Source organism: Fusarium falciforme, chromosome 3 (genome assembly GCF_026873545.1).
Source record: "Fusarium falciforme chromosome 3, complete sequence".
In the NCBI taxonomy this organism is placed as follows: Eukaryota; Fungi; Ascomycota; class Sordariomycetes; order Hypocreales; family Nectriaceae; genus Fusarium; species Fusarium falciforme.
In genome coordinates this window covers 3,985,305-4,012,231 of record NC_070546.1, presented here as the reverse complement: position 1 = coordinate 4,012,231, position 26,927 = coordinate 3,985,305, and the positions used below count along the sequence as shown (strand labels likewise).

The 26,927-nt window shown below is 53.1% G+C and overlaps 9 protein-coding genes across 9 annotated transcripts; 4 read left to right on the top strand and 5 right to left on the bottom strand.

Annotated features, from left to right (window-relative positions):
- Positions 1–2,346: 2,346 nt before the first annotated feature.
- NCS54_00448600 (Hypothetical protein) lies at positions 2,347–2,985 on the top strand (the record flags this gene model as incomplete). Its single annotated transcript, XM_053150019.1, has 2 exons — positions 2,347–2,739; positions 2,764–2,985. 2 exons carry the CDS (start codon positions 2,347–2,349, stop codon positions 2,983–2,985), a joined length of 615 nt encoding a protein of 204 aa, XP_053005994.1.
- Positions 2,986–3,684: 699 nt separating this feature from the next.
- NCS54_00448500 (Hypothetical protein) lies at positions 3,685–4,865 on the bottom strand (the record flags this gene model as incomplete). The annotated part of the gene is made up of 4 exons (XM_053150018.1): positions 3,685–4,462; positions 4,512–4,607; positions 4,655–4,694; positions 4,742–4,865. The coding sequence occupies 4 exons, from the start codon at positions 4,863–4,865 to the stop codon at positions 3,685–3,687; spliced, it is 1,038 nt and encodes a 345-aa protein (XP_053005993.1).
- Positions 4,866–5,701: 836 nt separating this feature from the next.
- On the bottom strand, positions 5,702–8,562 carry NCS54_00448400 (AN1-type domain-containing protein; the record flags this gene model as incomplete). Its single annotated transcript, XM_053150017.1, has 3 exons — positions 5,702–6,949; positions 7,001–8,383; positions 8,434–8,562. 3 exons carry the CDS (start codon positions 8,560–8,562, stop codon positions 5,702–5,704), a joined length of 2,760 nt encoding a protein of 919 aa, XP_053005992.1.
- An 814-nt stretch (positions 8,563–9,376) lies between these two features.
- Positions 9,377–11,791, top strand: NCS54_00448300 (Hypothetical protein; the record flags this gene model as incomplete). Its single annotated transcript, XM_053150016.1, has 3 exons — positions 9,377–9,424; positions 9,476–10,961; positions 11,013–11,791. The coding sequence occupies 3 exons, from the start codon at positions 9,377–9,379 to the stop codon at positions 11,789–11,791; spliced, it is 2,313 nt and encodes a 770-aa protein (XP_053005991.1).
- Positions 11,792–12,376: 585 nt separating this feature from the next.
- On the bottom strand, positions 12,377–13,188 carry NCS54_00448200 (Hypothetical protein; the record flags this gene model as incomplete). The annotated part of the gene is made up of 3 exons (XM_053150015.1): positions 12,377–12,610; positions 12,662–12,990; positions 13,050–13,188. The coding sequence occupies 3 exons, from the start codon at positions 13,186–13,188 to the stop codon at positions 12,377–12,379; spliced, it is 702 nt and encodes a 233-aa protein (XP_053005990.1).
- Positions 13,189–14,676: 1,488 nt separating this feature from the next.
- Positions 14,677–15,622, top strand: NCS54_00448100 (SRR1 domain-containing protein; the record flags this gene model as incomplete). The annotated part of the gene is made up of 3 exons (XM_053150014.1): positions 14,677–15,046; positions 15,100–15,337; positions 15,391–15,622. The coding sequence occupies 3 exons, from the start codon at positions 14,677–14,679 to the stop codon at positions 15,620–15,622; spliced, it is 840 nt and encodes a 279-aa protein (XP_053005989.1).
- A 904-nt stretch (positions 15,623–16,526) lies between these two features.
- Positions 16,527–17,545, top strand: NCS54_00448000 (Hypothetical protein; the record flags this gene model as incomplete). The annotated part of the gene is made up of 2 exons (XM_053150013.1): positions 16,527–16,708; positions 16,762–17,545. The coding sequence occupies 2 exons, from the start codon at positions 16,527–16,529 to the stop codon at positions 17,543–17,545; spliced, it is 966 nt and encodes a 321-aa protein (XP_053005988.1).
- A 717-nt stretch (positions 17,546–18,262) lies between these two features.
- Positions 18,263–20,467, bottom strand: NCS54_00447900 (Hypothetical protein; the record flags this gene model as incomplete). Its single annotated transcript, XM_053150012.1, has 2 exons — positions 18,263–19,494; positions 19,543–20,467. 2 exons carry the CDS (start codon positions 20,465–20,467, stop codon positions 18,263–18,265), a joined length of 2,157 nt encoding a protein of 718 aa, XP_053005987.1.
- A 2,528-nt stretch (positions 20,468–22,995) lies between these two features.
- Positions 22,996–24,999, bottom strand: NCS54_00447800 (Hypothetical protein; the record flags this gene model as incomplete). The annotated part of the gene is made up of 1 exon (XM_053150011.1): positions 22,996–24,999. Exon 1 carries the CDS (start codon positions 24,973–24,975, stop codon positions 22,996–22,998), a length of 1,980 nt encoding a protein of 659 aa, XP_053005986.1. The 5' UTR covers positions 24,976–24,999.
- Positions 25,000–26,927: the final 1,928 nt, after the last annotated feature.

The following is a 26,927-nucleotide window of genomic DNA, read 5'->3' as shown; positions in this document are numbered from 1 at the left end:
GTATAGCCATCTGCCTGCAGGATCTAGCCTCTACCAATCTCACTTCCCTCGCCTTGGCTCGCTCGTAGACCCTCCAAACGGCGCCTCTCGCCGCCTCGCCTCGCCTACTGATCTTCACAGACACTTTCCCGCCCAGGGACCCTCAGCTCGCGAATCTGCTGCCCTTTCCCCAAGCTTGGAAAGCAGCTCGCTCGTCTCGTCTCGCTCTGCCCGGCGACCTATCCTTGTTTGACAACAGGGGCTCCACTTCCACATGCCACAGCAAGGCCCCCCAAGACAGCAGAGTAAAAGAGCAAACGTGTATCCCTACCCGGACACTCTCCCCGGAACGCCGAGGCTGGCGGCCGTCGTCCCCCCGCTCTCACATACCCGGACTCCGGATCAGCCACGGCGGTGCCGGGCCCCTTGAGGTGGCGTTGGGCATTAATCTTCCAGCGGCACAGCACAAACTATTGTATCAAAACATGGATTTCCTTGCAAAGGGAGGCTGGAAATTTGCAGGTCATTGATCCGCAGGTGATTACCACTAGTTCAGTGACAGACGCCTGCCAGTGAGGAAGATGGAGAAGCGCAAGCCCTAAGCTGCAGGGACAAGGACCGTTATCAGTCAGAGATCGACGGCGCCAGCGTGTGTGACAACGGCTAGTAGTTTGACTAGTTTCTGAACATTCCCAGTATGATATGAGATGACGGAATATACCATCTCGTGCTCATCTTTGGCCTTGGTTTGTGTCCCATGAACCCGGCTCACCGGATGCCAGGTGTCCACCAGCCTCCCTATTACTAGACTAAATGCCTGGTCGTTGGATTGATCATGTGCCAAATTGGTTGTTTGGATGGCAAACTGCAGGATATTCAAGATCTAGACTCCGCCCCTCGTGTAGTCCTTTCGGTGTGGTTCAGCCATAGGGATTCTCGTCCCCTGGGATAGAACGGCATGTTTTTAAGCACCAGTACTACGAAAACGAAAAAGGTCAATCTTTCTTGTAGCTCTCCATAATCGCTTTCCTTTCACTGCATTCTTGACATTATCGCTTCCCCACTGTCGTAATGAGCTTTGAGTGTTCACACTCCAGTGTTGGTGCCCAGCTACCCTATTGAGGATCTCAAGATGGGTAGCATAAGCCATTCATGTCACATTTCTTGTTCACATCACTCTTTGTTCTTCAATTTGGCTTCGCATAGGAGCCCAAAGGGTTACTTCTCGCGGGCAATGAATATCGCCTTATGTTCATGTTCATGTTCTGCACTCCGTCTTGAGCAGTTGTCAGATAGCAGGTAGGCTTCTTCGAATCAACCATATGTTCGCATCATCACTCTTGATCAGACATTGGTAGACCATTTACGGTTTAGAATTATGTATTGCGGGTGAATCATCACCATGGGCCTCACATATTACCCCTTGTGATTATCTCATCTGTGAGGGTGAGCATTGACACCGCAATCCAACACAACGGCCGACACACTTATTAGTTTGGGCTTTAACAATCGTTCTTTCAGGCCTTCGGAGACAGTTTTGATCGTTGTATGTGTTCACCAAAGCTCACCAGTTTCCGCGTCTTGGAACTTTCCTTGTTCTAGCTTGTCGACATTCATAAATTGCTCGACGCCCTCACCTCTTACCGCCCCATGTGCCCTCGAGGTGTCACTCTTCACTCTCCTTACTCAATCCATTGCTTGCTATGTATACGAACAAGGCCCAAACATACGCACGTTTAATTGGCTCTGGACTTGACATCTCTGAACAGCGGCTCATCGCTCCTGTGATGAGACGAGCTGGTTAGTGACAATTCACGAATCAACTAAGTAGACAGTGAAGCACATCATCTCAGTCCCAAATCCCGTACAAGTTCTTCGGCCAATGTTTTGTTCCCTCCCATGTTCCGTCAAGCGTCGTCCCCCAATGGCGTTCTCCTACATGACCATTGAACTCGCAAAACAACCATTGAACACCTAAGACCATCAATAGGACCAATTCGAAGAACCTATGTTCCTCATAATAACTGATGAGTCCCACTGACCATCTTGACTCGTATTCCTCAAAGTAATTCACTCCAGGAGCAACAGTGCCGTACATCGCTGCACATAGCCATCTCATGAGAGAACGTCTGAAAAACACCATGATGACAACTTCATCGGTGAAGAACTAAGCCATTCCTCACGACTATAAATTGGCTCAATGCCCCTCTCAAAGAATCCATTCTCTCATTTCGATTCTCTAAACCCGCACATACATTCGACGAGAGAGAGCAAGCGACACGACCAAAGCCAACCGCAACAACTCTACCACCACCAACTGCTTGCTCTTTCTTACACCACACCTTCTCCTGAGCCATTATCATCATCATGTCTCAGAGATCTAACAACAACACCGCCACTCATGACACTAGCTCCAAGGAGACTGGCCAGTCTTCCGCTCAGGGTGCTGCCCCCAATACCGCCAACGGGGCCGACTCTGCCAACGTCGGTCGGCCTCGCAACCATACACGTCGCTGTAGACCAAGCGACCTTATTATCGTCGAAGCCTCTGAGAAGGCCCCCAAGGAGGAACCAGGTACGGTCCACCGTCGCAACCGTCGTTGCAGTCCAAGCGACCGTGCCCTCATTGACTTCTCTGACATGATCCCCGGGGAGGAGCCAGTCATGGTTTCTCACGAAGAGGCCATCGTCGACGATGAGTGGATCAAGGACTTCCCTAAGGACGACCAAAAGGAAGCTGACAACGCCCAGGGGCCTCGCGTGTAGGGCCCCGCGTACCCCCAGGATGCCGACGATATGGTCCACAAGGGCCTGGTTGTTCACTTCCTCGACGACGAGGGTTACGAAGGCGACGATGAGTTTGAGGTTGTCGACTACCTCAGTTACGAGGAGATGGTCGATCTCGAGTACCTCGACCACAACACCGTCGCTGACCTGTTCATGCTCTTCCCCCTGGGCTGTGTCGCCATTGACCAGCTCGGCCGAGTCCAGCCAGGCTCTCAGTAAGTTTGACTGCATTGAAGAGTTGTGGACCGTGACTGATTAAGTAGGGCCGGCTTGACAATGCAGCGCCCTGTGAGATGGGAGCATAGTTGCTCGGGCTTAAGAACGCGAAGAAACCCGAGTGAACAACTTCAAAGAACAGACAGGGGCCTTTTCCTTTGTTAACACGTTCCAATCACCGTAGACTGCTGGAGGCCAAGACAGAAACAGAGAAACTCCGGCAGTGAGATAGATAGACAGATTCTTTAGATAGAGAATCACTAGACTAATAATAATAGACTTGTTTAAACACTTGTACCTCCATCAATGTGAATTGATATTGTTCTACACTCTGGCATCATTAGAAGTAAAGCTTTGTAGCTTGCCATCATCTGCCACCCATCGAGGCCTTCCAGGTCCTCCCAAAATGCATAAACATGTCTAAACACGACCATGGCCCATTCATCAACACCTAGCCATGATCTGGACTCCCTTCTACGCCTTGCTCCATCAGACATGGGGGTTCATAATCTCCCAGTCGCCCATGAGATGGCCCTCGCTTCCGCACATTGGAGGACTGTTAGTCGAATGAGCCCCCTTGTTAAGGACCCTTTCCAAGTTGGCATCAGAGCGGCTGCTGCTGGGCGTGAACGTTCCCGAGCCGCGCTCATCGGTTTCCAGGCCGCCCGACGTTGAAGAGACAATGCTGCGCTCTGCGTCTTTCTATTCCGCATTTCGCTCCGTCCCTCCGCGCCAGAGGCCGTAGAATCCCTCGCAATTCTTCCACAGCTTGATGGTTCCGTCCTCTGATCCAGTCGCATACAGCTTGCCGTCGGGGGCAAAGGCGATGGACCAAATAGGGCCGTGGTGTCCCTTGTGCGTATCAATTTCCGTCTCGTCGTCGTAGCGAATCACCTTGGCCCACGTTCCGGGTTCCTCACCGACAACTAGCTTCCGACCCTTAACGTCAAGCGAAACGCTGGCAATCGTGTAAGGGAGAACGATGCGCTTCAGCTCGTCCATGGCCCGGTCACCGCCCCAAAAGTACACCGTCTTTCCAGCTGACACGGCAAGCACTGGCTTTCCGCCGCCAATGTCGTTGGGCGAGCTGTATTCGGGTGCCAGCGAGACCATCTCGCAGGACTTGATGTCTCCATCAAGCACCTCATGACGGATGCAGGCACGGCTTGGCAGGTCCAGCCATCGAATGGTCTTGTCCGAAGCGGTAACGACGATGTTGGGGTCCTGGGTCCAGCAAATAAACTTGATGGAGCCGGTGTGAACGCCCTCGCCAATCTCGAAACCTGCCGAGGCGGGAATGACGGCCGGAGATCCAGAACCGGAGGCAGCGAGCTCCGTCAGGTCAAATACACGAAGCTTCTTTTCCATGCCACCCGTGGCGACGAGGTCAGAGTTGTCCGGGGGGTATGCGACAGCGCGAACAATGTGGTCGTGCTGAAGGGTGTACAGCAATTCGCCAGTGTGAGTGTCCCAAATCTTGCTGCACTAGCGTAAGCGATACCGGTGATCCAAATTGAAGGCAGACTTACGCAGTAAAGTCGGCCGAGGCTGTGGCAGCGTTCGAGTTGTTGGGGCTTAGTCTGGCTTGCCAAACAGCACCCTTGTGACCGATAAAGGTGCCGATCCTGGACAAGTCAGAGGGGCCAAGAGACTCGAGGATCAAGTTTCATACCAGTCGCCAGTGATACCATCACGGAGCATTGGATTGCCATCTAATGCGCAGTCAGCACTTATCCTGCACGAGAAACAAGCGGCTCACCTTTGCAGGCCGAGATCATGTAATACGTATCATCCTTTTCCAGGGTGGAGAACGCAATGTGAGGAACGGGTCGGGAGTGACCATGGCAGGTCAGAGGAACATATTGTCTAGGTTCAGAAGCCATCGCGACAGAGTTGAATGTCGAGGAGCTACGGTCGCGTTTCTTGCCGAAGCTGAGGGAAGGTCTAAGCGGGCTTTGGGAAGGATGGTGTGAGGCAAGGTCGTGAAACGGCAGGAGACGTCTGGCCTGGTGGGGACGGACAGCGTCAGAGGTTCAAGTCAAAGGAGAGTATCGTTCGTAACGGTCGTTAAGCTTCGTGAAGAGCGGTCTGTGTCGTGACTCGTGGGAGCAATTGTCGCGTGTCGTCGCAGGAGTGTGGAGCGTCTAGAGCAATGACGGAGTTTCAAGGAGGGGAAAGCGAAGAGAGGATCGGAGACGGTGAATCAATCAATCGTGATGGAGTCGGGGCGTATCGTATCGTGTCGCAAGGCAAAGCAAGCCGAAGAAGCGTGATCGTGCCCAAGATCAAAGCCCCCGCTGAGGTAGAATCAAGGGAAGAGAACAAAAAAGAGAAGAAGATAGGCGGAGAAGAGAGGATGGAGGGAGGGAGGGATAGGTAGGCGGTGGATGGATGGATGGAATTTGTCACTGGAAATCTTCGCGAAGGAAAGACAGGGCAGGCACGGCAGGGAACAGCGGCGCGCAATCCAAAGAAGGAGGGTCGCGCTTGCCCAACTTGTACAGCGGGGTTGAGCGGTGGAGCCTCAGAGCCTGGCATGGAAGGAAGTCTCGAAAACGGGCAGGTGTGACGGACTGATTCTGCACCGCCACAGGGCGGGGTAATCTCATGTCTTCAATTTAGTAGCCGACACCACTAACAATATTCGTCCTGCAGTCTGAGAGTCTATCAACAGTTGCAGACTGCATCAAGGTCAATCTGGACAGCAAGGCATATCGAATCATGCCTCTTCAAGCTTTGCTTTCTCAATGTCCTGAACCAGCTTCATCGTCTTCTCACGCCAAGGATCTCCAACAGCGCAGGCCCACTCCTGCTCCACCCAAGCTCTAACCCCCGATCTCGGTGCCTCTCTGCCATCGAGCAAGCAAAGCACAGCTCTGATCAACCGTGAGATCTCAGGCTTTTCAAACCCTGAGGAGAGGCCGAGATGGAACCGGCGAGAAAGCTCACTCCCTCTCGCCAAGTCTGCAAGATCTGCCCTGCCCTGACGCCTCAGGCACGTAGAGAGAAGCTTGTCATCTACATAAAGACCTGCAACCCCTCTATTTAGGTTGCCAAGGTTGGCCGTGAACAAAGAAGGCCCAAACGCCTCCCGCGGTGGAACAAAGCGCGCATACTGCCAATCAATGACGGCAGTGATGTTGTAGTTCTTGTCGACAAGTAGATGATCCCCCATATCGTCAGCGTGCTTCAAGTAGAACCCGCCAATGCGCGACGGGGGGGTTGCTAATATGGGAGCGACTCGATCTCTCAGCATCCGGTAAAACACAAATGCCTCTTTGGGATACTCCGGGTAGAGCTGTCCGTCCGCAATTAAGCGTAGCTGGTGCTCTGCGGTCGAGGTAAAATAGTCCCGCGATGTGTGGAAAGGCCCATGTTTTTCAAGTGTACGATCCCGATTGCTCGCGATGGGTCCTTGCTTGATCATTCCGTCGCGTGGGACGAGGGAGAAGGCTTGTGTTCGAGGATGGCGGCTAATTTCGATAAGAATCCTCGCGTATTGGTTATAGACATGTGTCTTTTGTTGGTCGGTGGCCAGGCGAGGGTTGAATGGCTGCCCTGGCATGGCATCTTCGAGGACATAACTCACGCCGACTAGGTTGTCAGGATCGGAAGCGAGCCCATACCCGTGAGCCCTTGGGGTAGGAAATGTGAGACCACCCAACCATTTGAGTGTAGCGTATTCGCTCTCGACTATGTACTCAGCAAGGTCGGAGGGAGTGTCTGCAAAGGTCGCGTCCCGAGGTATTCGAGCGAGCCATGTGACTCTGTCTTCAAACAGAATCCAGACATGGTAATTCGAAGAACCCATCATTGAACCACGTCCAATGTAGTTTCCGGGGAAAAACATGCAGCGTTTACCGTGACGGAGAGAACTGGCAACTCGCAAAAGCTGATACGCATTCACTTGGGTAAGGAGAGCCTCGACCTCCATGTGCGCTTCCGTCTCCTCGTCATCATCGAGCATCTTGTTTCGTTAGCATATGTTCCGGAGACAAATTCCTTGACAAGAACTTACGTAGTTGTCTAGAAGACAAAGATGGTACCGGGGAAGTATATGAATAGCACATAAGTCGTTCCAACAAGAATGGCATCTTCGTCCACGGACACTTGATCGAGTGCAGTATAGGTATGAGCATGAAGCGAAGCGAGGGACCTCGGGGATAGAATTCAAGAGTCGAGTTGAAATCTCTTGGGAATGGGCGGATACGAAAGGGTCATCCTTCCACTCGATCAAACTTGCATGCCACCACTTGTCCCAATCGAGAGGCTGGCCTTCAAAGGTGGCAACCAAGCCTTGAAATGCGCCGATGGCCTCCTCGTATACAAAGCTCATCGCCATCCCCAAGCCAAACAGAAGTCGGCGTATCTCATCGGACTGAAAGAAGCAGAACGGTGATCCACGGCGTCGTAGTTCTAGGCCCAAGATCATGTCCTCGTTGGTCAGTCCGACCTCGCCAAAGAATAGATCGTCATTGTCTGCAGAGATGAGTGAAGGGCCAAAAGTCTCGAATGTCGGGACTATTCTCGCAAAAGTCCAATCAATGACGCCCGTGATTTGAAATTCGTCGTCGACAAGGACGTGGCTGCCTTCATCGTCGGGGTGCTTGAGGAAAAAGGGGCCCGAGTTGAGATCTCTCCATCTGTCGAGCCAAGGCCCAGTCTTGACCTGTCGCAGAATGTACTTGAACATGATGTATGCATCAAGAGCGAAATCGGAAAATAGTTGCCCTTCAGTGATGATCCTGAGGTATGCAACAGCCCAGGAGCTATAGAGGTCCTTGGCATGTTGGAACGGGCCCATACAAGGTAGCATTGCCGTCTTGTCGCTCACCATGGGACCGACTTTGATTGTTCCGTCATTGTCGAACCTCAAGGATCCCGACTCTTGAAAAGGGTGCGAGCTCAGAGTGCAGAGAATATCTGCCCATTGACCCAAAACTTTGGTCTTTTGCTCCTCGGAGGCTGAGAGAGTGTTGAAGGGTCGTCCAGGCATCTTGTCGATTAGCATAAAGGCAACGCCAACCTTGTTCTGCGGGTCATCGTAGAGACCGTACCCATGTAGACGTGGTGCAGGTACATCGACAGACTCGAGCCATCGGAGTGTTGCGCATTCGCTAGCCAGAATTTCGTTGCCAAGTTGATTGTCAAAAGACCGGTATGTCTCTCGAGGAATTCTGGCAAGCCAAACAGTCCCGTCTTCAAAGATCAACTGGAGATGGATGTGTCTATCACCCATCATGTGGCAGCCCATGGGGTCTTGTTCGTTGAGTTGACATGGTTTGCCTCCAGAAAGCTCTGTTGCGAGCCGGACGAGAGCACCATGGTTGATCTTGTTGCTCAGCGCCGTCAACTCTGCCGTCTTGGCAGCGATCAATTCGTCACTATCCAGGGGCGTATCCTTGAGATAGGCTTAGAAGATTGAATTTTATCACAGGACATGGACCTCACCTCGCACGTGTGGTGGATCGAATCAACATGGTGTGAGCAGTACATGGACTGGCATCGCTCACAACCTCCGATATCGATAGCTGCAGCGTTTGGGCATCCGGCAATGGCGCAAGCCCAATAGGGAAACATGGCGCTGGAGGTGGTTCAGGGTGAAAAGACTGGCTTCAAGTGGGCTGGTCTCGGCAAAGGCAGTCCTTGGGCAAAGACAAGCCTCGACTGAGCGCATCTGGACAGCGAGGGACGGTGTGCTGGGAGGGAGAGGACACCAATATAATGGACAAGCACGGCAACCATTTTCACTCGGTGAGACATGGCGACCAATGGCTTCTGAGACATGAGGCGGGAAGACTCATTGTATTGGTTCCCCGCATTGTGACTATGTGTGATAGCCTATCTGTTCAGGTATTGCAAGATTAGAGGGGGTCGGCCGCTGTGTTGAGGCGATGAAGGTCTTGGACCGGCTGCATCCCGTCGTCTCCACCACATCGTGAAGGTGTCGATGACATTCGCTAACGCATGTTGACAGACACTGCAGGGTTGAAATAGCCTGAGGGCGGGACGGGACGGGATGAAGGCAAAGGAGAAAGCCTTTCCGCCACGGAGCCGGACCAGAAGCAGCCTGACTTGAAGCAGAGGTGGAGGTGGCTGGTGTCGGTGACGCAGTGTGGCTGGAGCTCCTGCAACGAGGGGCTCGGCCCAGCTCCGACGGGACTGCCCATCCCGCCATGTATCATCCATCTATCAGCTTCCATCATCGACCATCCTTGAGTACGACGTTACGATTTGTCAAGCTCTTAACAATTTCCAAGGCTGCACTGCTTTCGTTGTTCTTTGACGTTTTTCGTTGTTAAGAGATAGCAGGCCTTGTCTTTCCTTTCCTATAATCACCACCTTGCCCCTCACAGAGCGAGCGGTGTCCCATACTCCTCAACCCCAGACCAAGATGGCCGACTTTAAGTTGTCGGCGCAATTGGTTGGCCATGAATCCGATGTGCGCTTTTCCTATATATTCAAGCTCTTCAAGTACTCACAGCTTTCTTAGGTCCGGGCCGTCAGCTTCCCTTTCCCCGATACCGTCCTAACTGCTTCCCGCGACTGCAGCGTACGTGTATGGCGCCGCACCCAAGACTCCCCTCCATCGTTCGATCCATCCCTCCTTAGTCGCGGCTCCGAATACATCAACTCTATCGCCTACTTTCCCCCCTCAAGCGATCGTCCAGATGGTCTCGTCTTGTCCGGCGGCAAGGACACCATCATCGAGGCCAAGTCACCCAAGGCAACCAGCTCCGACAACGCCGAGCGCCTCTTGGTCGGACATGCTCACAACGTCTGCGCTCTCAACGTCGCACCAAACGGTACATATGCTGTCTCTGGCGGCTGGGATGGCCAGGCTCGTGTGTGGAATCCCCAAAAGTGGGAGATGGAGCTCATGCTCACGGGCCATGAGAGCATGGCGGTCTGGGCTGTCGTTGCGGTGGATGACCGCACCGTGTTGACAGGTTGCGCCGACAAGAATATTCGCATCTTTGATCTGCGACAATCTGTAGCAGGAGAGGTATCACCAAAGTCAACAATCCACACACCCGACGTTGTCCGTGCTCTCACTCTGGTACCCGAAGGCCACCCCAGCGGCGCGGACATTGCGAGCGCCAGCAACGACGGAACCATTCGCTTGTGGAAGTTCAACGGCCAACAGGTCGCCGAGCTCCACGGCCACGAAAGCTTTGTCTACAGCTTGACCAGCCTTCCCACTGGCGAGCTTGTTAGCTCCGGAGAAGATCGAACCGTCAGGATATGGAGAGGTACTGAGTGCGTCCAGACCATCACCCACCCCGCCATCTCAGTGTGGACGGTGGCAGCCAACGCCGAAACCGGCGATATTGTGACAGGCGCGAGCGATAGCATTTCTCGCGTCTTTACTCGGAGTCCCGAACGAACGGCCGACGAGGCGACGCTCAAGGAGTTTGAGGAGGCTGTCAAGTCGTCGTCGATCCCTCAGCAACAGGTTGGAGGCATCAACAAGGAGAAGCTTCCAGGTCCCGAGTTCTTGACCTCCAAGTCTGGCACCAAGGAGGGTCAAGTGCAGATGATCAAGGAAGATAATGGCGCTGTGACAGCTCATCAGTGGTCTATGAGCCAGCAGCAATGGGTCAACGTTGGCACTGTCGTTGACGCTGTTGCCAGCACAGGCAAGAAGGTCGAGTACAACGGTCAGATGTACGACTATGTCTTTGACGTTGACATTGAGGATGGAAAGCCTCCGTTGAAGCTCCCCTATAATCTCTCTGAGAATCCTTATGACCGGGCAACCAAGTTCCTTGGCGACAATGAGCTGCCCATCTCATACCTCGACAACGTGGCCAACTTTATCACGGAAAACACCAAGGGAGCTACTATCGGCCAGACATCCGGGCCTAGCGGACCTGATCCTCTTGGAACCGAGTCGAGATACCGACCTGGTGAGGAGACCCAGCCCAAGGTTCTCCCCCAAAAGGAGTATCTCAACATCACAGCCGCCAAGTATGAAGGTATGCAGCTCACTCCAACACACTCATGACATGGACTAACAAGCTCGATAGCAATCTTCAACAAGATTCTCACCATCAACAAGAACATGGTCTCTTCCGGCCGCAAAGACGCAGCCCTCAACCCATCAGACGAATCTCTACTTGCCGACCTCCGCTCCGCCCTTGAATCCTCCAGACCAGTCCCCCAAACCGCTCTCCCTCTGCTCGTTCGCATTCTCACCCAATGGCCCTACTCAGACCGCCTCGCCGGCCTCGATCTTCTCCGCTGCGTGGCAAAGTACCCTCTGGCCGCACAATTCTCCGACCCGGAGGTTGGATCTCTCCTCGACCTCGCCATTGCTGCGTCCCTGCCAGAAGGCGAGAAGCCCAGCGACAACGCTGCCATGATGGGCCTCCGAACACTCGCAAACATGTTTTCGTCGGCTAATGGCCGCTCCATCATCAGCGCGCAGTCGGACAAGGCCATTGCCCTCCTCGAGCGTGTTGTCGGCGTCTCTACAGACCCCATCGGCCCCTATAACCGCAACGTCCTCATCGCCACTACCACAGCAGCCATTAACCTCTCCGTCCTCGTCCACCGCGAGCGCCTCCTCACACCAGACCAGCGCCGCCGTCTCGCTGTCGTCTTAGGTGCCATCCTCTCCCGTGACGGCCAGACCGACTCGGAGGTACTGTACCGTGCCCTCGTAGCCCTGGGCACTCTGCTCTCCGCTTCCAAGGCCGAGATCAAGGGTCTTGGCGTCAAGGGGTGGATCCAGGGTGCCGCCTCGGGCAGCGTAGAGGACCGCGTCAAGGCCGTCGCTGCCGAGTGCGCCAAGCTAGCTCCGTAGATGTGATTGTGACGAGAACTGTAACTCGGCGGCTATTGGGGGCCGCCAAGCCGGATGGATCTGGTTCCACTCGAGATTGCAGACGGATATACGGAGTTTGGACGTGTACGGATACATAGAAGTAGAAGCATTCAGAGAATACATGGATCCATCCTGAAGTTTGTGCTTGATTCCGTGAACTATGTGATATTTACTCTCGTGTCAAAACAAGCTACCCCTCGAGATATCACCAAGTACACAATATCACGTCCCTCGTCATTCACAGGATTCTTAATGTTAAAACTTCATAATCGTAGATTCATGTCTCTTACATCAAGACACCTCATCTCATCCATTTCCTCGAGATGAACCACCCATCAGGACTATAGTCCAAAAAGGAATGAAGTAAAGAAATAAAAAGTAATAGCTCCTCCAACACCGTAACAGAAACTTGCGATATCATCTAACCCAGACTTGGGGGGTGTATTATCAGACAGGTAAAAAGAACTCCTCAGGGATATATAATTCCCCCATTCCGTGAAAAAACGCCATGCGTGAATGATGCCCAAATATACATTTTTTCTTCAATCTCGCACATCATCTAGCTCATGCGAGGGAGAGAGCCCATAGAGCGGCTCCTACAAGAGGTAGTAGGGTGGCCCAGCTCACTTGATGGGGGGAGTTTGCGCTCGAGTCTTTGACGTATTCGTCGCTGCCGGATGCCTTGGTGGTGATGGTAAAGACCTCTGCGAAGCCAATGTCGGTCGAGTTGAAGCAGTTGGTCTGGTTGACCTCGGCGAGTCTCTTGTCTCCGGGTTCGGCAAAGATGATGTCGACGCACTAAGAACATGGTTAGCTTGAAGCTTCTCGAGCCAGTTTGACTTTACATACCGAGTACAGGGCAGCGCCGTGAATGGCGAGCATGACAACCTGGATGGTCGCCTTGTCGCCAGCCTTTACCGTCGTGTTCTTGGGCAGAGGGACCTGAGGGAGGCAGATGGTTCCTGGGTACGGGTTGTTGGTGGGACCAAGAATCTGGAACTGGGGAACCATGGGGAGGGTCATGTTGGCAGGGCCACCGTCTGGGCCGTCATCGCCGAATCCCATGTTGATGTAGGCAAAGGCAGTCTCGTGGCCTCGGAACCATCCAGGCTGGAAGGCGATGGCTCCTCCTCTCGTGGGCCAGTACGTGCGGTTCTGTGTTACGTTGTGTCCGCCACCTGCGCGCGAGTCAATGGGGTTTATTCGGGTGAGAAGCTCGAGGAGACAAGTCACATACAAGGATACGTCCATTGCATGCCGTAGGGAAAGGTTGCGTTGGTGATCAAGTTGTTTCCTCTCCATCCTGGGTAGGTAATGACACTATGTGCCGAGACGACGGCCGCGAGGACGAGGGTGATGAGAGCTGAAGAACGCATATTTGCTGTGTTGTGATGGTCGACGAGAGGTTTGTCGAGGATTGCAAGCTTGTCTAGGCAAATGGTCCGATCCGAGCTGTATCAAGAGTGGTTGGTCTCTTTTCTCAACAGACAAGTCGGTGATGGTTGGTCCCAAGAATTCAAGGCTCAGCCTCTTCAGTTCTTGAACATCTCAAGCAGGCTGACAGCTTCGCAGGGAAAGGATATGGACGAGCGCTAGAGTAGAAGATCCGGAGTGAAAGGAGGAGTCGATGCTGGGCGGCCGCATGGGCGTGGGCAAGTCTTAAGGCGCTGGGGGCCATAATCCAGCCGCCCGATCTTTGGCCTTGCATGCAAGCACTCGTCCCTCTCTGTGAATCCGAGAGAGGGAAAAAAGGACAAGACCCCAGTGTGATTCCCATGGCGGGCGCGGAGCGGCCCAGTCAGAGGCCGTTGAACATGGGCCGCGATGCATGCCGGAGGGTGTGACCCCTGCCGCACCCTGCTGCGTGTCGCCAATGGGAGGCGACGTCGAGGTGACTGGCGCACGTCGCGGCGGCGTCTTTGCTGGTCCTCGAACTCTGGTTGGAGAAGATTTAAGCGCCGGCACTATGCCAGAGATGGGGGGGAGTTGGGGACAAAGCGTCCAATGATCACCGGCTAGAAGGGATTGGAGCAGGGGTAGCACATCGGAAGTGTTGGCGGGACGGAGGGGCGATAAACCAGGGGGGACACGAAGCCGGCGGGGAGGGGAGGTTGGTTGGCAGACAGAGACCTTTTTCGAGGCCCGAGATAGGTTCACAAGAGGACATTTAACTGCCGCTCCCCCTTCCACCATCGACTGACTTTGCCATGGGATCGGATGAGTCGAGCCGGTACTGCCCTTTTGCCGTTGAAACGCAACATCCCCACTGGATCCGCGCAGCCGCCAAGATCCATGTGAAGGCTATCTGTCCGAGGATCCCGTCAGCAAAGAGTTTCTACTCTGTACCCTGCGCAACAGGTGACTCTCCTGTGATACTGAGGTAACTCGTTCGATCATAGGCGCCGGTAGCACAGTCACACCGACGACAAGAGGCACAGTCGTAGAATATCGGTGCCGCGGCGGGATATTCAGCGCCCATTGTACGCAATATTGTAACAAGGACAAAGACCGTAAATGGCGTGAGATGATTGACTTTGTGAAACACAATTGGAAGCTTCTGTAGCTTGGAAAATAGCAAAAAAACCAATCGGCATTGGCTTTGTCCCGAGTGTTTGGGAAAAGACGCCACCAAAGGAGATCGACGAAACAGCAGTGTACCTCACCGAGCCACTCACCGAGCTTCACCTTGAAGGTGGGGTCGGGAAATCTCAGCATCTTGAACCACCTCGCACAGTCAAGTACAGCAGATTAGACTACCCTAGACCGTTTGCTTTGCTGGTGTTTGAATCATTGTTTCTCCTCTCGGTGGATTATTGTAGGATATCTAGATTCTCGCTCAAGCACTAGCTATCTCGCCCTTCATCATGCCCTCTCAAGACAAACCCGACACCCAAGAATGGACACACGTCACACGCAAATCTCGAAAATCCCGTCCAAAGAAAGTCTCCTCTCACACGCACATCAACTCTCTCCCCATAACACCCCGCACCGACAACCTCCGCTCCCCCTCAGACCTAGAGTCCGACTACCACCGCATCCGTGAGCGATGGGAGGCCGAACCGCCCTGTTCACGCCTCCGCGAGCTAGTCTCGGAAAAGACGTCTCACCTCAAGGCCGTGTCCCGGGCAGTGAACCTCGGAGTCGGGACGTTTGATCCTGTCGATGGCTCTTGGGAGGCCAAGAGGTCGGCGTTTGTGCAACTCGCCGCGTTCCTGATCATGGTGGAAGAACTAGGTTTGTCACCCTCAACACAGGAAACAGACACCTGGACTCATATTTCCCTATAGAAAAGATAACAGGCCGAAAGATAGACTGCTTCTTTCAAGATCCCGTCTTCAATACCTCAGACAAAGCCTTCCTCAAAAACCTAGGTCACACAGTAGTCGAGACACCAGCAGGCTGCGAAATGATAGACCAAGACACCCTCTTCTTCGGAGTCCACCTCTACAAGCCCATCTACGCCATGGCACTAGGAAAACACCTGCCTGCCATCTTTGTCGGGACAGGCTGGGAAGTTTGGGACGAGTGAGTTGTTTGTTCTGCCCTCTTTTGTTGCTCTGATGTTGATGGATTTGTAGTTTGTTTGCGACGGAGGGTCTTGAGAGGATGGAAAAGATGCACAAATCTTATACCAAGAGTGAATTCCCCCAAGAGTCCTTTGACTCGGCCTTTTCGAGCACGAGTATCTACTGGAAGTCAGCTGGGGAGCCTGAGACGGTGTCTGAAAAGGGGCCTAAGGGGGAGAAAGAGAAGGAGGAAAAGGGAGAGGAAGAGGTATCCAGCAAAGATGAATCTACAACTACTTCATAACCAATCCCCTCACAAGTGTGCACCACCTATTTTCCTCCCATAGTCCAGGGTTGCTGGTATCTCGACCGAGTGTGAATCACGGCCTGTAGATGATTAGGGCTGAGTCTCAGGATTATCCTCCAACTTTTTACCTAAGTCCTCATCCTCGGGCTCTTCTCGCTCTTCTTCCTTAGCTATCTTCACCATAACCCTCAGGCTATCCTAATTCTCCCTCTTTCATCTCACCTCACAATCATCGGAGACTCCTCCAGCCCTTTCTCCATCACCTTGAGAGAGGTCCTCAGCGTCTTTTCTAATACTTCCTCTTCGCTGACGATCGTCAGACACTTCTCAAACTCTCTCTCCTTCATCTACTCTCGCAATCCTCAGAGACTTATCTAACAGTCTCCCCTTCAATCTGATTCACCATCCTCGGAGCCTTCTTTACTCTAAAATCCTTAAAGCGTTTCCTCTTTCTTTGCTCAGGATCCTCAGACTGCCCTAACTTCCTCTTCATAAAACTACTCAGAGCCTCCTCTAAGATCTCCCTCTTTACATGAAACCTCAATCGTCTGGACCCTCTCAAGAACTCTTCCTCCTTCATCCTCATCACCTTTAAGACTACACAACTCAACTACCTTCAACCACGACTTCAGCCGTCGTTTACCGATTGATTCTTCCCATATCAGGTAGTCGAGAGCATTTCTCGACGCTTTTCCACTGGGAAACAAATTCAGCTAGCGTTTTACTGTTCAGTGACGACTCCTGTTCCCTTGGAGCTACCCCCACCATCAGAGCTCCTTCCTTCCTTCTCTTCCAGCAACAACCCCAACGCAAACGCCAACAATTTTCTTCAAACAACTTTCACAAAGCGCTCAACACCTCATCCAACCAACCTCACCAACCTTTGTCAACATCCCTCACAATGGCCGACTCTCCCTCCTCGGACGACTCCAAGCGCCCTGGTCCCAAGTCCCGTGAGGCAGAGTACCAGGCCCTCTGGCAGGTCTGCGATCGCACCGCTCGCAAGAACGAGTACAAGTACGCCGACTACGCCACCCGCAGAGCTATCCTGGAGGATGCCTGCCACGCTCTCATGAACAGACGGTATGTCTATCCTTCTCTAACCTCTAGCTGATTGTTAGCTAATACATTTGTAGCCGTGACGGAGGCAAGGTCCTCTGCAACACGAGTATCCCAGAGATGGTCGAGCGTCACCTCAAGCGAGAAGCCCACTCTCGCATCATCCACGAGGCCCGCGTCACGGGGCAGCTGCCGGATTCCCCTGTGCAGGTTGCTAGGACTGTTCGGTCCGCCACCCCCCAGGGCACCATGGCCGACCCTCAACCCATGGGCTCTCGCATCGCCCTGCCTTTCGGCAACAGCCAGCCTTACGCCGCCAACATTGACCCCAACCCTCTGACCCTCCGCAACGAGATCGTCGCCCTGCGTCAGGAGGTAGCCCGTCAGCATGAGGAGCAACACGCTATCGTTTCCACCCTGCGGGGTCTAGCTGCCCGTCTCACCGCCGTCGAAAACGAGCTCGCCGAGCTCCGTAGTGGCCAGGGCCACGGCAGACTTTCGTTCAACGAGATGGATGTCCATCTCAGACAGACCAACCTTGCTGCCCGCCCCCGGTCGGTTCCTATGGGCGAGAATGGCCTCCATCATGTCAGTGAGCACGAGCAGAGAGGTACTACTACTACCCAGATGACCGAAGGCGACATCCACTTCCGGCCCAACTACACCTACGAGAGCGAGGCTCGCTACCGGGCTCCCGGCCTGTTCCCACACAGCACCTATCCCGGCCCCTTATACCCCGATGAAGGCGTCGAGGGTCCCGGCTTCGGCCTCGGCCTCGGCTCCCAACCCCGGGAGAGGCGCCCCGTGACGCCCCGGAGCCAGACTCACGGCCAGGAGGATCTAGGCCGACAGAACATCTGAAGGAAGGCCAACGCTCTTCTGTTGGGAGGTTAACGGAGCTCTGAATGGAGGCTAATCATCAGGGCTAACTATCAGGGCTATTAGGCCCTTGGAGTTCAAGGATGGGGGAGTTGTTTGCAAAAATGGTGGACTGGGAATCATGAATGGCGATAATGATGATGATGACGATCGATATACCCGACATGAAAGGCTGCAGATGAAAAGTAGCTAGCTCTAAATACATGGGAATGGGCAAACAATATACAAGAAAAAAGACTTGACTGTCAGCTGTGTCTCAACCCCATACACTTGAAGACCGAAAAAAGGGGGGAAAAGAAGAAGAGTGCCGTGAAATGTATATCCATTTGGTGCTGTTATGCACCAACTATATAGCCCAGCGAATCATGACTCAAACCCACCCCCTTTCCCATAAAGATCCCATTCGTACCAGGAGCCCACCTCTCTCTTTTTGAAACAGACAGCCACAGAATTACAACATACATAAGAACAGTTTTTACCCGTTGTCCTCGGGGCCCGGAACTCCAGTTGCAACAACACAGAAAACAGAGATTAAAACACCAAGCCATGGGAAAAATCTGTTGGTTGTAACACAACATCCAACAGATAATCCCCTCTCATCTCCTGAGAAAAAAGATTCGACCCAGCACATGGTGTATATCGTTTCGCTAAAAAGAGAAGAAAAGAAAATGTCGAGTTGGTGATCGTAGTCGTAGTCGTCTAGGCAAAATCTTTGTAGTCTTTGATCGTCTTGCCACCACAGTCCGGAATCTTGACGCCGTCCTTGAGCTCGCGGTTGACAGTCATGAGACCCCACTTGTCCTCCCACTCCTTGCCCTTCTCGTTGAACTTGACCTTCCAGGGCTCATCGAACGCCTCGAACCAAAAGTAGTTGGTTCCGTTCTTGAGGGCCTGGCAGACCCAGTTGTCCATAAAGGTGTTTAGTTCGTCGATGCCGGCGACGGAACCCTCGGTACAGGTAGTTGCTTGACCGCACGTCTTTCCACCGGCAGAGGGCCAGCCTGTTTCTGAAATGATGTTCTTCTGCTTGTCTGATTTCCAGTATGGGCCGTCTCGAACCTCCCAGAAGTTGTATGTCCACGCAGCAGCCTCTTCCGCAGTGACGCCAGCAAAGAAGGGGTGGATATTGGCCATGATATAGTCACTATCCTTGGCCAGCTCGTCTGTCCAGTCATCGCCCAAGTCCGAGGTAGCAACAGGGAGGTTGATGTTCTTCTTCTTGAGTTCGGTTCGGGTATCGTCCAGGATCTTGGCCAGGCTGGTAATCGTCATCTCCTCACGGAACAGAATCTCGTTGGCAATAATAATGCCCTCGAATGGTTCGTCACCGTACTCGTCCAGAATATCCCACATCTGATCCAGTTGTCGGTCGTTGGTGGTCTCGTTCTTGTCCAGCCACACTCCCAGCCAGACCTTGACGTCGGTCAGTTCCAAACGGTCGATCGCGTGCAAGAGCATCTGTGTCTGGTTGCAGTCGGTTCCGTACAGACGGATCTTGTTGGTCAGCTGGCCCAGCACGGCCACATCGCGGGTGATGTTGTTCTGAGAGGGCGGGTTGTGCATGCAGTCGGGGTACTGCGAGTTGAGAGGCGTATAGTCGATACCAGGGAACACTCGGTGTAGGTCAGGGTTGTTAAGGAGCTTCTGGATCTCGGCGCTGCTCTTGCCAAGGTCACCATTCTTCTTCTCATCCTCTTCGGCCGATTGTCCCTTGCCGCTGCTGCTGCTGCTGCCGCTTTTGCTCTCATGGTTTCCATTGTTGACCACACCACCAACAACACCTCCCACGATGGCGCCGACAATGACGAGGAAGACGCCGACGATGATGATCCACTTCCACTTCTTGCCTCTTTTGTTTTCGTTTTCCAGCCAGTCGGAAGGCTTCTCGTGGCCTGCATTCATCTCATAACCTCCGCCGCCGCCACCTCCGCCTGCACAATGTTAATGACAAGTCATGAGTGTCGCGACAAGCAACTCACCTCTATTCCCCATCAGGCCCGCGGCGGCCGCACCACCCCCAACCGCTGCAGCGCTTGCCGCAGGGATCTTCTTCCCACGGTCCGAGTGGGAGAGGCTCAGCATTGAATTCCTTTGGCTCTTGCCGTATGTAAGTCCATCATCTCCATCGTCGACAATCTCGTGTGGATTCACGACGCCCAGATTGGCACTGCCACGCGAACTGTTGGCATAGTATCCGCCTGGGGGGTATGGGTTGTTGACGTAGGGATCACTTCCGTTGAAGTGAGATGCTGAGCCGGAACCTGGCGGCCCTCCAGGCGCGAGACCAGCCAAGCTTGACTGTGACGGTCCATGTGCGCCATTGTCGTAGGAAGAATCGTAACCGTATCCGCTATTCGAATCGTAGGGGTTCTGTTGAGATCGGGAGGGGGGCGGGGGCAGTCCGGTGCGCTCCATCGCGTCCATGCCACTGTTGCGAGGGTTACGGTCAGCGACGTCCCAGGCAATTCCCGCCATGCCACCAGACGCAGACTGGCCAAAGTTGTCTGCGCCGGGAGTTGTGTTAGCGTTTGGGTGGGCATACCCCATGTATCCGGCGCCGCCGGCAGCAGCAGCAGCGCCGCTCCCTTGGTTATAGTAGCCTTGGTCGTGATGCGAAGGCGACGGCCGTCGAGGGCTGTCGTAGCCAGCAGAGCCACCAGAGTATGGTGAGGCCGAGCGGCCTTGGCTATAGTTGTCTTGAACAGGCTGCATGCGATTGAATGCAGAGTCGGGGTGAGCGCTTGGGTGGTTTGCCCTCACGGGAGAGGGAGCGTCGTAGTAGGGCGTGGGAGATGGTGGTGAGTAGTGGTTCTGAGGTTGGTTGGGATGTCGCGGAGAGGATTCGTAGTAGTTTTGAGAGTCGAGAGGTTCACTCTCATAGTGATCGTTTCGGTAATGCTGCATGGTGGGTGTATGTATGCTCGACAGCCGAGGACGGTGGGATGGGATGACGATGAGCGAGGGGGAGGCAGTGCCAAGCAAGCAGATGGGTGGATGACCCCAGCCGCCAGAAGAGAGAGAGAGCGGCTCGGCGAGTCGTATGTCTCGGCAAATGACTTGACTTCGATTTGCGGGTTGAAACGAGTGAGAGACGCGGGTGCGAAAGCGGACACGGAATCTGACTGCGCTGCAGGGAACGAACGAGCGACGCACGAAAAGAAGACGCAGTCAGTCGAAAAGGTGTGTATGCGGGAGGAAAGGTTGTTGATGAGGTTGTTGGAGAGCAACGGCCCAGCCCATGCATGAGCGACGCCGCAGTATGCGACCCGACCTCCACTTCCTTCCACTGACGGATGGACCTGAACCTGGCGCTGGCGGGTCCCCGGCCCCCTCGTCTAGTCCATGCACACTACGCACAGGGAGCCACACCGGATGCGGACCGAAAACACACCTCACACGGTGGACTTGGGCCTAAATGGAACCTACGGACGGTGAGAGCCAGGCTTAGTGGCTTCTCCGCCCTGGCCGAACTGGCCTGGCAACCGTCAATCAGGCCTAGCCCAGCCGACAGATCCAGGGAGCGGGGGACCCGTGACGCACTTGGTTCTGGATTGAAAATGGAAACGATTCATGGCCTTCGGTCGTTCGGGAAGGGTTCCAGTCCCTTTCACACACATGAATTAATTGTCTAATGAGCGTGTGCCGTGTCGTGTGGGAACCTGGTTAATTGAGGAAACGCCCAGGTACGGCACAGCCTCAATAGACACGAGGTTCGTAAACTTGGTCCCGTCTCTAGTGGTGGGTGAGAATCGAGAAATCCGGGGCAGATGCGTGCGCGTCCTTTCTGTCAAGTCTGTTTTGCTGACACGAGAACGGAAGAGAACTGCCGGGAGCAAAAAGCTGAGCACGCAAAAAATATCTATATTCAGAAACAAGTCCAGACTCTGTGGGTTCTAGACAGCAGCTCGTTCGTGTCTTGCCTTTGCGCTCTAAAATGTCGTATTTCAGATTTTGGGCTTGAACCCCTTATTTTGGCGGCGCCGCAAACTGCGACTGTGACAAGGGACTCAAAGAGGGAGGTGTCAACAGCCTGGGGTCTGTTTTTGATCAGCCGGAAAACACAGCAGGGGTGATGATGAGGGTCGATTGACGATGATGGCCCCAGATTCAAGGATGAACGGCAGCCTGACTTGGTGCGTGCGCGAAGTATGTGATGTACAACATGTGTCAAGTTGACGACACTTGAGTGACGAGACCATCACCAAGAATGAAGTCGATAATGGCGAGGCTGAAGATGCATTCAACAGAATTCACGGGTACCAGAGTAATGGTTTTCTCTCAAGTCTCTCATTTCTTTTCCTCGTGTCTTTCACCTCAGGTAGCATCCACAGCACATGTTCACCGTAGAGGTACATACGTGCCCCACGTCGTAAATAGCGGCACAGCCCATGTCTCCCCAAAAACGCCATCAAATATCACGTCCCTTCACGATAATTTCCATGTTATAAACCGGGCGTTGAACGGCGTCGTCCACCAAATTACGGCAGAATTCCAACCGCCCTTTGTTTGCTTGCTTACCGGAATGATTAAAAGATGCCCCCCTTGTGCATCCTATGACCCAGTCTTATTCCCAGTTTTTTTTTTACTCTGGTGCGACAGGCTCTTTGCTGTTGTCGATCATTCTGTGACGGACAGGTTTTGTTGGTCAATGATGGTGCACAGACAGTGTGTTTGCTACTGTATCGTTACACTTGTCCGCATATCCTGTTTTGCATTCACTATCCAATCAGCATTCAATGCAACGTGTTGGCTCAGCGACTGATGAAATAGAAAAGCCCGTCAGCCGACTGTATTATTATCGTGAACACCGGCTGAACTTGGTGGCAGAGCCTTGTGACTACAAAATAGTTGACAGTGGCGGGCTTTGCTTTCAGCTCCCCCCCAGCCATCAGCATGTGGCTTGCGCAAGGAGACAACCCGGTTATTTCTCTCCCCGGCAAGAAATGTTGGCAACGGTGATTCACTCTGTCTCACACAGTTCATGATGATCTGGTCTGAAACAGTCAGCTCTGAGCGACAATTTGTTGAGTCTTTGATTGGCTGCCGTTGAGGTTGCAGGGTAAGCATTGTCTTTGAACGGTGATATGATGCGCCAAGTCTGGAATCACCTCATTGCTGCCCTTGGATAATTATGCGCTGTCAGATCTGGCAATACAATTAATCGTTCAATCAATCATTCGGCTGAATAGTTCATATTTCATTTGCTATAGAAAGTTTAGGAGTCTAGGCTGAAGTAGGTGTGGTGAACCTCCCATGATCATGTTCGTCAATAACGGTTGTGGGCTTGTCAAAGCACAGTCAAGAACAAGATACAAAAGCCAAGATACCATGTACCACTACAATACCCGTAAATATACTCCGTGTATCCATATATCTACATACCCCAAGTCCTGTTTCCCCTTGTCGCCTTATTTATAGAGCTCTATTGGTCATCACTTGAATCTCCCGTTTATCCACTCCCCCACGAACCATGACGTTGATCTAACGCTACCATCCTTGGACCCATCGCTGCTGGAACTATCTTGCGTCGGATCGGGGTTTTCCCAGTGGAATAACCACCGAAGCTGATCTTGGTCCACTGGTAGGACTGCATTAGCCCAGTCACGTCTCCCTGCTGCGTCTTCAACGAAGAAGTTCAGCATCCTCCTTGTCGATATCCTTGAGGGCCGGATGCTGAGGGGAGGCTGAGAACCCCCTTTCGACATGATGCCAGTGGAAGATCGGTCCAAGTTGTCGGGGACGTTCTTCACATCCCTACCGGTATCGTGTCTAAATCCATGCTCCGGCGTTGTGGGTGAGTCCCTCTCTGGGTACCACACGAACGAGTGATACTGCCGGACATATCTGGTCTCTAACTGCGGCCAGAGCTCGATTTCAACCTGGGCCTCCTGTATATACCCGAATGGTCTCCATGCCAAGAGAACCGAGGCATAGTCCTGGAGCTTGAGGTCAAACCGACACCGAAGCACGTCCGCCCTCGAAACTAGGTCTGTCTTCTCCCCGTATGTTGCATCCTTTTCATCATCCAGAAAAGACTGCTTCGCGCCTGTCCATGCAGATATTATTGGATCAGGCGCCGTCACGGACCCCGTTCCCCCTTTCTCCTCCAGCTTCTGGGTATATCTTTGTATGCAGTCCAGGACGGTCAAATCGCCCAGTAGGAAGATGGCCACCCACCAGATAGCCACTCGAGACCGGCGCGCGATAAACATCTTCAAGATCACCTCCACATGCTTCTGCCTGATGGCTGGCCTCAGTACTTCAAGTATCGAAGACAGCCATGGCCCCACCAGGTTGCACTCAACGTCTGGCTGCCAGAAGATGCTCCACAGGACCGACCCAACCGACGGAGGATGACTACCGAGCGCCATGAAGTATCGGAGGTCGCAGTAATACTGCCGGATCTCTTGCTCATCGGAGTTTTCGAATACACCGCGCTGTGACTTGGCGAGGCGCGGCGTTGGCAGCTGTGGTTGGAGATCCATGAAGGTGTAGAACGGTAGGACGAGCGCGGCCAGGAAACCCGCCTGATACGGCGATATGGCTTCCCATTTAGATGTCTCGCTGCGCTCAGTTCCAAGACGAAACAGGCAACAGAGCTCAATGAGTAGCTCTATCGCTTCGGAAGAACTTGGCGCAGAGTGTACGTCTGTGGTCGAGATGGGAGCTCCCCCAATGACGATTTGAGCATCTTGGTTCAGAAAGGTGGCAAACATGGGTAGCTTTCCCTCATCTTTTGCACCCCAGCCGAATTCAGGACTGAGAATAGCACAGAGCCATCTGACGAGCGCAGACGATGCACCGTCGAGATCGATCATGGGCGTCTCGTGTTGCTGAGGTGACAAGCGGTGGGAAGAGTAGCACACTTGGCGACCCTGCATCTCGAGGACTTGGACTGACAAGATGTACGACCAACACATTGTCAGGACGGAAAGGCTGTCGGTCATGGTTGAATCTAGACCCATTGAGTATGATGCTGCCTCTTGACAGATACTGCTGCGAATTGGGTCTTCAGCCTGGAGGAAAAACGCCAGCCGACGACCATATCTCAGCGTTGGACCATCATCGTCTTGGTCCGTAGACCTCGGACTCGCAATGTCGGGAGAGAGAAGCCACCGAGGTCTTCCGTAAAGAGTTCGATCGGTAGGGAGATGCTCCGGAAGACTGGGAACATCCATCAAGGCAATGTAGGGATCCAACATGCCCGTTGGCCATAGACCCCTGGGCATCCCCCTCGCTTCCTGGAAGAGAGCATCCCACATGGCCTTTCCGTCGCGAAACGTCCGGCGAACGTCCGAAGCAGATGGTATCAACGGGTCATCTTCTTCGCTGATGAACGGTACACCGTCCTCTTCGTCCGTAGACGAATCTGTATCGTGTGTCGGCACCGGTCGAGGCGTATTCTTGAACATGGTCGCGTTGCACCGCGAGGATGCAAAACGCAGAGCGGGACATGGACAGAGCCCCGTGGGGTTAATGACAAAACCAACAGGCGGTGATTAAACCCCCCAGTAATGACCTGTCAGTTGGGTGCGCGTACCGCAGCGGTTCTCAATCACGTTTTGGTCTGTCTTGGCCCAACAGAAAAGCAAACTTCCAACACCGATGTGGCGCGCCCGGGACTCCATGACTGGATACTCGACGAAACCAGGCTCTGAGGAGGAGCAAATCAGATGGCGTAAAGTGAACAAACGGCAATTGTAAGCGATTTCTTTCGAGGGACGTAACCGAAGTTGCCGTGTGTCTGAGAGGCGGTGCTGTTGGTTCTGGTGCGGTTGTCTCTCCGCACAGGGAAACGAGGCTGTTGGCTCGGATCGGGTACAGGCAACTGGGTTTCTGTTGACGCAATTGGCAGAAGATTGAATACAAGCCAATTCGATATGAAGTGATAAGAAGCGGTCAGTGATAACTAGATAGAGCGACTGTCTCAGACTTCTATGCCTAGCCTTTGCACAAAGAAGGCAGCCGCGCCCATTTTGCCCAGGCCGAAATACTTACTTGTCCTCCCTGCTTCTGAGTTTCCAAGCCCAGGAACCCTTAGTGTCAAGAAACTACCTATGCAAGCTCAGGTCAACTCTGACTTGATCGACGCTTGGCCTCGATCCTGACAACCCAGGTCTCGACCGATCATCAAGAAGACATCTTGATGGTTAATTAAGACATTTGGAGACTGAAAAATATATCTAGCGACTATGATTTTACTTTAAAGAGGCTATAAAGGTGAAGTGTTGGCGCATTGGCGAGGAGTTCCATGTTGTTCAGGCAAACGACTAACCTCGGCGGCGGGACTATCAAGCTGCAACCCGATTGCCTACGGCAGGTGACATATCAATCTATGACAGCAAACATAGAAGTTTGTGTAGTAATATAGAAAGTATCACCTCGTCTACTATCGCTGCTGCTCGGGATAACTACACCCAAGATCCAGCACCACTGAGACGATCAGGGAGGTGTGTATGATCCACAGCAAAAATCTCTTGCTGAGCGAGATACTTCTACGAAAAAATACGGTCGTAGAAGCTGTAATGTCACTGGAGCTGGCCATTATATACGTGAAATATCTGCACACGGGGAAAGGTGAGATTTACGAGAGGGAGGCCAGTCTCTACGAGCGTCTTGTCAATACTTCACCTACTTGCTAACAGACAAATGCTATTCTAGCTGATATATGAAATCCTGTCATGTTATAAGACATCTCGCGTGCCTTGTTCTCGCAGTAATTGACTCAGAGATGTAATCCCGGACATAGATTCCGGTGTTTGGACCAAGACATCCATCAAGCACATCCAACAAGAATACCCAAGCGGGCTTTCCCTCTCCGACATGCCGCTTACCTAATAGAACTCTTTTCTATTATCATGTCATGCAAAGAAATTCCCGAGATCTCTCCAGTTTGGGCTCGTATGTGGTGCATTGCCCTGAGACCGGTCCGTGGTTAAAAACTCCTGACTTCCAAGCTCTGTGGTTGGACGTTGAAGAAAACTCGCTCAACAGGCATGAGCTGTCAAAATCTCTGCAAAAAGGGGATTAGTGTCCGACTGGTCGCTTGCTTGTTGGTGCGCTGATGGTTTTTGAGGCCAAACACCTTCAACAACACCGGACCATCTTGCTCCGATGAGGACTTGGTCAACGAAGACCGAACACGACGGGAATGGCTCGGTCGAACATGTATCTTGCCATATTAGATTGTCTGAAATGATACCTCTGGGTGTGGGCACTGAGTTCACGGATCTCGCCTTATCTTCTTACCTCCACCCACACTTCCCCCACCGTCCACATCCATACTCTCTCCATCTCCTGCATATCTTTCCTCCCGACATCGCAAGTGCTCCTTTTTCGCTTAGGCAAGCTCGTGACAGTGAAT